The sequence below is a fragment of the Ixodes scapularis genome, unplaced genomic scaffold (genome assembly GCF_016920785.2).
Source record: "Ixodes scapularis isolate PalLabHiFi unplaced genomic scaffold, ASM1692078v2 PGA_scaffold3__209_contigs__length_174095766, whole genome shotgun sequence".
In the NCBI taxonomy this organism is placed as follows: domain Eukaryota; kingdom Metazoa; phylum Arthropoda; class Arachnida; order Ixodida; family Ixodidae; genus Ixodes; species Ixodes scapularis.
The window spans coordinates 9,176,755-9,187,058 of record NW_024609868.1 but is presented as its reverse complement, the minus strand read 5'-3'; the positions used below and the strand labels follow the sequence as shown (position 1 = coordinate 9,187,058).

The window sequence follows — 10,304 nt, the reverse complement described above, 5'->3', positions numbered from 1 at the left end:
ACCGGCCAGAACCATATGGCAACAGCAGCACTATGGTGCTGCTCCTACCAGATGGTTCTGGTAGGCGTGAACATGCATCATGCAATCTTAACAACAAAAAAAAAAAAGCCGTGCGTTAAAATAGGAACTTCTGCGTTCCGCTTTGCAACATTTTTGTTTTAATCAACATGCTCATTTTCTTAAACCTCGTCAACATCTCCGTCGCCTGCGATATGCTCCTGCCATGACCGCTTCGTATATGAAGCCAAATAATTTAATTTTAGCGCACTGACCAGCGTCAGCGAGCGGGCGCACGGGAAAGACTGGAGAACATCTCTCTGTCACTTCCGTCACCTTGGCTATACCGCCCCACTTTCTACAAGGCGTTGGAGTTGAGAAAAATGCTCGATATTACGTTGAATTATTAAATATCTGATTGGGGAACTTCGGAAGAAGGTACATCGTAATTGTTTTCGCCATGTTACACCCAGGCACTAGAACTCATAGTGACGTGTTAAGATAATGGAGAGTTCATCTGCATGCATCAGATAATCTTTAATGAACATTACGCTTTGATTACATAATCCAGCTCATAATTGTTGACACTTTTTATACCGTAATCATTTCACGTTTTCTTTAAGGAAAAACAACTTAATCCTTATTTCTGAGGAAAAAAAGTAGCCTACATCACGAAGAAGCATCGGGCTTTAGGCAGAAAATTCTAGCCATGCTCTCTCATTAGTTGCTGCATATATTGAACCTCGCAGTGCACGTTGAATACCAGTCATTGTCACTTTTTTATAATATGTGGAATGAGAAGGAGGTGCGAAATTGTGCTTAAATTCTCATCTTGGTTAGGACAACAGATCCTTAACGTAAACTTAAGAAAGTGTATCACCATTGGAGAAGACCCCCTACTCCGATAGGTTGAGGTCAAAAAAAAGCAATTCAATTCGGCTTTTGAATGTATCGTAGTGCAGAGTGTAGCCAGATATATTTTCTGTGTACAGTACTAAGCAACAGTGCTTGTCAGTTTTTAATACCTTCAAAAATCACAATAACGCTTCATGCAGTGTTTATGGTTCAGCTTTTGATGAAATATATAAACGTGTAAACTGTGTGCAGGTGCTAGAAGATTCCACATTAATTGAAAAACGAAGCCTTAAAGGAAGGATATCGCGGTTCAGTCAATCGGTTCTGGACATTTTGGGAAGCCTTTTCTTCAATTTTGGAGAAGGAACACCTTCACAGGTAAATATAATAAAGCTTTACCAGGATATATCAGTGTCTACCAGCACTACGCGTCCTTAATAGCAAAAAGACATCATATGGTTTACTCATGAAAAATTCAATTTGCAACACTCTCTCACTCATTAATTTTGTTATTTCTAAATAACAATATAAATCTTGTCAAAACTACAGCTTGGGCGAGTTGGTTAAATTTTTTTTGAGTTGATTAAAAGAACATAATAGCGGAAAATTGTGTGCAATGCTTTAATAGACATTGAAGAAAACAAAGACAAACAAAATGAGTGAGCTCAGCGCGGTGTGAATGTTGTGGTTTGTGTGGTGCTAATTGTCAGCTGTGAAGTCGGTAACGATATAAAGAAATTGCAGCGTTCGTGGTTACACGCGAAATGCATCTAAAATGAATTGGTAAGGCAAAATAAAATGCTCTTCATGGAACAGATGTCACGCAACGCATATGATGGAGTGATTTTCCCTAAAGCCAGCAAAGTCGTTTATCCAAGTGAAACACGGGCAAGGCAAAGAAAAAGAAAGACAAAGAGGCAGGTGGCGTGAACCCGCAAAAGGGTAAAAAATATTATATGTAATACATCAACCGCTTTCGCGAGATATATATATATTTTTTTAATCGCGACAATGTGGTGTACAAAAGATTTAATTTTATATTCATGCTACCAAAAAATTTCGTCTGAATATTAACTCTCTGCTTTTGGGTGGAAAACGATATGTGAAAGTATCGCTTCAGTCGTGTGTTTATTTTATTTTTTTCAGACCGAGGTCGATGATATGATCTGCTACGAGCACGTGGGGTGCTTTAGCAGCAGGGATCGGTTCACTTTGCCGACATCCTTCCCCGATAGCCCCGACACCGTTAATACGAGCCTCATGCTTTTTTCTCGAACAAATAGGCAAGATCCCGTGTTTCTGGACTATACCTCTGCATCGAAACAAGAAAAGATCCCCAACTGGAGGATAAAACGACCGCTTAAAATAATTGTGCACGGATGGCGGGATAACACAAACAGCAGTTGGATCCATGATATGAAAGATGCGTTGCTGCAAGAGGTATGTCCTACTTTTCTAGATGCAGGGTAGCTTGCATATTTCAAGTTACACGAATCAATGAAGCAGTGGTAGAGAAGACATTGAAAGACTCTAAGCCAGCCTTAATGGACTTTCTGTCCATGGCGTATAGTCTCGATGACGTCACAGTGCCACTTGATGTCATCGCGTCACGTGACGTTACGTTGTGATGTGACATCGCAGACCTATAAATAATATGCATTTAGAGCGTCAGTGTAACTGACGTCATGGAGGCTAGACGCCACGGAAACGAAATTCCCAGGGCTGGCACTAGAAATGCTATGCATTTAAAAGAAAACCCGAAAGACAAACAAACGTATCTGGAACATCAGTTGCGGCACGAAGGTTTTCAACAACTGGGAACTGTGGTCGTGCACAAAATTGTATTTAAAACAAAACCGCCAGATTCGCACGTAAAGACACCGAGCTGTTGTGCTGTGGTAGTGCAAGTATTTTCCCTTTCGTTAGTCGCCCAATGTTATGTTCTTACTACACTTGCGATAAAAAATACCTTGTACAAAAATTCACGTTTTTTTTTTCAATATTGGAATATAAAATATCGCTGCAGAAAATGGTAATAACAATACAATTAAATTTGTAGAAAATATATCTCTTGTACAAACCAGGGCATGCAAGCGCTTATTGAAGCCTCAAAATAGGTCAGCATATCAGCAGCGATATCATAAGCGTCCTTGGCTACCTGACGGGGTTTTCCTTTTTTTATGGGTTAAATCCTTACTGCTCGTAACACGTTGTGTCCTCTTCGATTTATGACATTAGCTTGCGGTAATGCGTGACAGCGTAATGAAAAATTTGAAGAACAAAAAACACATTTGGTTGAGCTGGAACGTTATTGACTATGTATAGCATTTTGATTGTGGGCCCGTGCGTAAAACGCAATATGCCGATTGTAACTTTATTCGACTTATACAATCACAGGAGGACTGCAACGTAATCATCGTGGATTGGAGTAGAGGAGCAAAGACGCTAAACTACGTGTTCGCTGCTGGAAATTCGGCTCTCGTCGGTAGACAACTCTCGCTGCTTACTCAGCGGCTCTTAAAGGCGTACGGCTTAAATGCTTCGAGGGTCCACTGCATCGGACACAGCCTGGGAGGTCATGCTGCTGGATTCTTCGGAAGGCATTTCAAAGAGAAGACAAGCATGCTCATTGGGCGAATATCAGGTATTTATTTTTAGTGAAAGTGAATAGAGGTGCCATAGAAGAAGTAGAAATAAACACCAGAAGGAACTCAGGCGTATCGTCATGGGGCGTCACCGAACGGTCCACGGTGAAACATCACGATGGAATGGGGTGTTAAATAGAAGGCTTAACGCGGAATTGTTTTGTAAGAATGTTGGTTGCTACGTTGAAGTGTGTTAAAGACAATCTCCACCGTGCATTGCAACACTTTTCTCAAAATAAAGTTCTTCGGACGGTAAAAACATTTGCCAAAAAACACATAAAATTACTTTTAAAAAACATTGGGCTTTTAACCTAAACTGTTTCATGGCTTCCCTCACTCTCTTTTCTTTGGTTATATGAAACGGCTACACAGAACAATAATCATTTTAAATTAAGTATTACCGAAACAAAAATAATTATTGGGAAGCAGTTTTAATTGCTACTCAAACGCCACAAATGAGTTAGTATAACAAAACGTCGAGCGCCGAGTGACTTCCCCACCACGGGTGTATCTGAAGTGGCATTCCTCCTCGCTGGTGTCAAGATTTTGGCTCATTGCTGCGAAAATAGTTGTGTGTTATGTCTGACGTACCATAACCGAGGTATTAGCACAAAAACGTATCTTTTTTTGTTCTTACGGAGGCGTGAAATGCTTTCTAAGCAAGCTGTTCCCCAAATTCTAGTTTTAAAACGGCGGTTATTGGGTTTATTGTGCTTCAGAGACGCTCAAACTTAAAAAAAGAAAAGGAATGAAACAAGCTTGTTGCGTGGCGGTGCGTTATGGATAAAAAAATCAAACACTGTTTTTTTATCGGAAAACAAAGAAAACGTTGCACCATCTCGTCAAACCACAACGAGCAAATAGGATCATTAGAAAGCAGACAATTTACAGGTGTCAACGTGACTAATATCGCCCATATTTATTAACGAGTAGAGAACTCTGACTTGTTGTTTCTTAGATGCCAGTCAAAAGAGCAAAATCTAGTATTAATGTATTGGTAATTTATTCATTCTTTATTTCTGGCGCTGATGAGCAACATATTTTCAACATATTTTTTTAATGATGCACTTAAAAGTGGATTTATGCATTATCCACTATTCTTCTATCATCTGCACTCGGACATTTTTCTAGTATTCGGCTTACGGACCGGCTCCCTCGACGTTGGAGAATTTCATGACCATATGTTCTATTTTCTTCAGCATAGGCCCGACAAACGCCGATTTTCGGTCCGACGGCCAAAAGTGCCACTGTAAAACACTGAATTTCGGGGGAAACGATAAACACAAAAATCCCCACCTGTTCGAAGAAAAATAAACCCAGAACACACGGAACCTATGTACTGATGATTTAGTCGATATACTTTCTTTCATTTACTTTTAGATTTCGCTTATATGATGACAAGCTGTCATAAACACATTTTTGTTTTCTAAACTTCCCTTGCTTTTTGTGTTTGGGGCACTGCACACTACCTATATGTGAATGAATCAACGAGAATATGCTGTAACACGTGGGCATAACAATTAACCTTCTCCTCGTGGATTTATGCAGCTCTGGACGTAGCCGAACCTCTATTTAGCGACTCCGGTGTCTCCGTATCCAGCCAAGATGCTCAGTTTGTTGACGTCATCCACACTAGTGAAAGCCACTGGTACATTCGCAGTGGGGTGGGCATGACGAAACCCTTTGGACATGTTGACTTTTACCCGAATTTCGGCGAGCGACAGCCCGGTTGCCCACTTATGGGTAAGACTGCCGTAAAATATTACTCGTTGCTCGTTTGTCCCTCGAGAAATAAAACGTCACTTTACTTTTAAGCGTCCTTATGAAGCGCATCATGCTGGTGATTTGGGCATGTTGGTACAAGGCTAAGGAAAACAGCGCCGAAATGCCACAAGGACCAAGGCAAGAGGGACAAGATAAGGCGCACTCGAAACTGAAGTTCACTTGAAAACAAAAGTATATTTATAGCCATCAAGAAATTCTAAGGTAGTACGTTACGCGTTTGAGATTAGAACTAAAAAAAAACACAAAAAAATATGCATACTGACACGTCATTTGCCTTAGCTACGAATGGACACGAATATCTGAAATGCGGGGTGTGCCGCAACACGTGGTGACTTAGCGTTTTTGGTGGCTATATATAAAGTGGTCCAAGTCACCAGGCTCGATCTAAAATGGACCGTAAAAATCGACGCCTGCCGTAATCTAAGCTTTTCGTCAAAGGTGCATTTCACAGGTCGGTTTTTTCTTGTAACATTACAAAGCGTAGTTCTGTTTCTGTACAAAATAAGGCCAAGAAACTTGCCACGGTCTACGGCGGGCAGCGACGAAGGCGACAGGGGTTCAGTAGCCGGATGTGTTTGGAGTTCTTATTGACAGGTGGCGCTACCTTCTTATCGCGACGGCTCGCGACCACCACGGTTTATTAAAATGAAGATGATCTTTTTGAAATGTACCTCCGGTTGAAAAATAAATGCGGACAATAAAAACAAAACTTAGAGTAAAAAGCGCTTTTGCTGCCAACGGATTTCGTCTGCGTGTCGTCTGCTTTTTTTCGCTGGTCGGCTGCACCTTCCAACGCTGCTCCCGACGCCATCTATCAATACGAACACCAAACACACCCCGCTACTGAACCCCTGTCGTCAGCGTCGCTGCCCGACGCGTAGACCCTGGAAAGTTTCTTGGCCTTATTTTTACAGAAAGAGAACTACGCTTTGTAATTTCGCAAGAAAAAACCGTCCAGTGAGTACACCTTTGACTAAAAGTTTAGATTGTTTGGACCACCCTTCAGTCTTACTTGAGGACCTTCTGGAGGACGATACTTAGTTGTTTTACAATAGCTTGTTACTCTTCCAAAAGGTTTTTGGATTTTGAACACCTTTCACCTCGCAAAGTTTAGAGCTCCGGAAATAAAGCAGAAGTCTAGCTTCGTCTAAATGCGTGAAACGAGGCGGCGGAAAAACGTTGTACTCGGCAATTATTTTTATGCTTCCGCCGTATTCCTCTTACGCACTGTCTAGATGGTTTTTATCGCCCAAAACATTTCTTTTATAAGTAACATTGATTCTTCGTGGGAACGGAAGGAATCTGAGGTGAAAAACACCAGATTTCTTGCGTTGCCGCGTAGAATCGCTGTTGCGCATAAAAGAAATGTTCTTGTCGCGTGCTGAACGATGGAAACGACCTCCTCGCCATTTTCTCCAGCGGCCCTCGCATAATTCGCTGTAGTCGATAACGAAGTTTAGGTGTTTTTCTTGTTACTTTATGAGTAACGTGCATACTTGTGGCTCTGCTGCACGCTCAAAAAATGTGCCACCAATAAATCAACAAATGGCTCAAATGACAAAAGAACACTTATCAGTATACGTGCTTCAACCGAACACAAGACAAAAACTAGAAACACTCCCATGCACGCACCATCTCAAAATGGAGGCGATCCGTTGAAAAAATCGTCTTCTGCGCGCTGCCATCTTTCAATCTAAGAAATGCCTGCTCGTCTACTTACCCGCAAAACACTCAGAGTCAATCATTGCGATTTAGAAAATCAGCTGTGCGAATGATGAGGCGGAACATTTGTTTAGACCTTAAAATTACGTCTGCGCTGTGGCACTACGCAATGCAATCATGACGCTTTGCATTGCGTGATGCCACAAGGCAGACTTCATTTTTAGGTCTAAACGAATGTTCCGCCTCATCATTCTCTCAGCTGATATCCTAGATCGCAATGATTGGCTCTTTGGGTGTTTTGCGGGTAAGTAGACGAGCAGGCATTTCTTAGAGTGTTGTCTGTTGAGCTGTGGAGCGCATTCTGAGCATGCGCTGTTGATCTGCTGTGCGGTATATCGGACGCCGCGCACGCGTCCACAGCTCAGTGACTAAGCATTTTTCGCCCGGGTGATAAGCGATGCAAAGGTTTGTTTCGGGTGAAGTACAGAAATTATTTATCAGCTGGCCTGCTGGTTTTACACTTGTTCGTCCAACACATCTTCAGGATCACAGGGGGGAGTATTTGGAACGGTTGAATTTAACTAGTGTATTCAACAGTAAGAGCGGCTCTAGTCGCTGACGGCAACGCAGGGTCGGGTGAGTCTTCGGAATTTCATTATCGCTCCTCTCCCAGTGAGAACGCGGAATCAGCCAAAGAGAACGCCGAAGAACGAATCACAAAGCAAGAAGCTTTAATCAGCATAATGAGCCACGCCTTGCTTTTTCTAAGGTGCCAGTTTTCTCAGCTCTTCAATCTAATCAATTCCTTCTAGACATAGACGCAATTACAGCATGAATTGGGGCGACGCCAGGTTTGGGTTCGTGCACGTTTTTTCTCAAATAAATAAATACCGATGCTTCGGTTATAAAGTAAGTTAAATGCATATTACTCATGTCTGCCTAAAAAAAAGACCTTAACTTGGTAAACACATAACGTGAATAGTTGTACCGCGTCATGTACAGCGTGTCATTTCTGGCATTTACGTGTAGAGTATTTTCTTCGGCGCAAAAATAAACTATGCAATCTGCGCCCAAATGTAGCGCTAGCGGTTCGAATCGGATGCCGAAGTTTTTAAAGTAACCGTTTTGTCAACCAAGATATAAGTAGGAGTCCGTGTTTTCGGAGTTTATTTTTTGCTAAATTCGAAAAGTGTTTTTCGGAGTTTATTTTTCACTGGAAATTCAAGGTTTGCGGGATTTTTTTATTTTTTTTTTATTCCCAAAAAATTGCAATGACCCTTTGCTCTGAACGAACCTCGACGAGATAAGCGGTGAACTCCATTTTGTTCAAAGTTTCATATATCGAAGAAACCTGAAGTGGCCTCTCCTCAGGACCACTCATTCTGTGCTCTCAGGCGAATTATTAGTAAAGGGTGGTGTCTCGGGTGGCTTTATTTTGCCATCGTGACCTCAAAATTTTTAGTTATTCGGATCAATTCGAATTGACGAAAATTTTACCGGTAAGAGGTTTTCGACGTTTTTTTGGGATTTATCCGATGACACAGAACCCTAGTTATGTGATTTTCTAAAAGTTCAATGAGAGAATGGGGCCTGTTTTTGCTCGTTTCGGATAACTTGCGTCATTCGGCTCCATGAATTCGAGAGCTCCGTCGGGCGCCATTTCCCCTTTGATAATTAGCGAAAATCACTTTTGAATAAGAACGGTTAGCTATGAAACTCTGTCATTTGGATTGGGCAGCTAGCGCTACATCTGGGCAAAGAATGAGCGTTTGGTAATGCAGAGTTTGTATTTGCAGTGCAAAAACTCTGTAAATCGTTTGGGGGACACCCTGAACATATTGTTTGTATGACTAATAGTTATTATTCCCCAAAATCCTGAGCATTCGCCCCTCAGTAAAAAACAAAAACAAAAAACATTTTATTTCCGCGAAACAACGCCAAACATGGTTATATGCCCCCGAAAGAATTGAAGAAAAAAAAATAATTCGCTGTTGTATAATACTGATTGGAGCGTGCCTTTTATTACTAGACCCAAAATGATGATTGCTTAGGATCCTATTAGCACTTCAGAAATATCATACATTTTGCCCATCATAATCAATAACCGTAATAGTCCCGTTGATTGTAATAGCGAATAGACATTTTTCTTGTACTCTAGTCCCCAGCCACTTAATACGCGTATCTGGTATGGGCGACAAAAAAATTAAAGTTTCAACCTGTAAATATTAAAAAAAGAAAAAAAAAACAGATGGGCGGCAAAACGAGAATGTGTGACGGTTGCGCGTGACGAAGACAAAGCTATGTTTTCGACCATACTGGAAGTGACGACAATTCAAGATGGCGGCGCCCTTGAGAGAAAGGTCTTTACAATCATAGCTCACGTCTAAACTCTGAGCTTAAGGTATCTTGTTCCCATTAAAAGAAAACTGTTTATGACCTAGAAGAATCAAAAACAGAATATTCAAAAGTAGAACTAATATTTCTGGTATTATTTCTTTAATTTGACTATTTTAATTTTTGCATTGCAGATATTATTTGTGACCACGACCGATCGGTTTACTACTTCATGGAATCCATCACGAACAAGCAGTGCCACTTCAAGTCGAAACCCTGTGACGAGACATCATTGTACATACATGAAAAAAACTGCGTGGGATCTGGAGCTTCCGGGGAAATGGGATATTTTAGCCCTCACGCTGCTGGACGAGGAGTTCAATATCTCGCAACCAACAATAAATCACCTTACTGCAAGAATAATCAGTATAGAGGAGCAAAGCTTCGTGTGAACACAACGAATCGTTTTCCTATGGTGAATGTTCATCGTAATTTGATTGACTTTACCTAAACTTTTGAGAATGTATACTGTAGAGACAGGCAATCCAGAATTGGCGCTATGAAAGCTATTAGTGTCGCTAAGTTTGAATAAGAAACAGCAGCGTAAAGCATACATGGCGCATTTCCACGAACCTGACGGCACGCGGGATGGATGGTTTTAGCACGTTATGGAGTCCAGACACGTCTCACGTTAATCTTGCGAGGAAACTCTGGAAACCGGATAAGATCGTGACCCTTGTTAGAAATGGCTAAGCGGGTGAATGAAATAAACAGCTTTCACATGGGTGCGATATTTCTAGCGTAACTTTTGATATGTTAGTTATAAAAACGCTTTCATTCCGTGCGTAACGCATACTAAAATAATGAAAATGGGTTTTATTATTAAAGAAGTGTCAATCCAGAGTATAGCATGACAATCGAGATCACCACAAATTTCATATGCAGGCAGAGTTTAAGAGTACAGTTCAGACAACAATGCCTTTACGAAAAAGAGAACATACGAAGTAAAGGTTCTCGATTTATTTT

General features: G+C 41.1%; 1 protein-coding gene across 1 annotated transcript; it reads left to right on the top strand.

Moving 5' to 3' along the window:
• The first annotated feature begins 784 nt into the window (after positions 1 to 784).
• Positions 785 to 9,789, top strand: LOC8039290 (pancreatic lipase-related protein 2). The gene is made up of 6 exons (XM_002413285.5): positions 785 to 802; positions 1,148 to 1,230; positions 2,136 to 2,292; positions 3,250 to 3,496; positions 5,046 to 5,240; positions 9,473 to 9,789. Exons 1-6 carry the CDS (start codon positions 785 to 787, stop codon positions 9,787 to 9,789), a joined length of 1,017 nt encoding a protein of 338 aa, XP_002413330.5.
• The last annotated feature ends 515 nt before the right edge of the window (positions 9,790 to 10,304 follow it).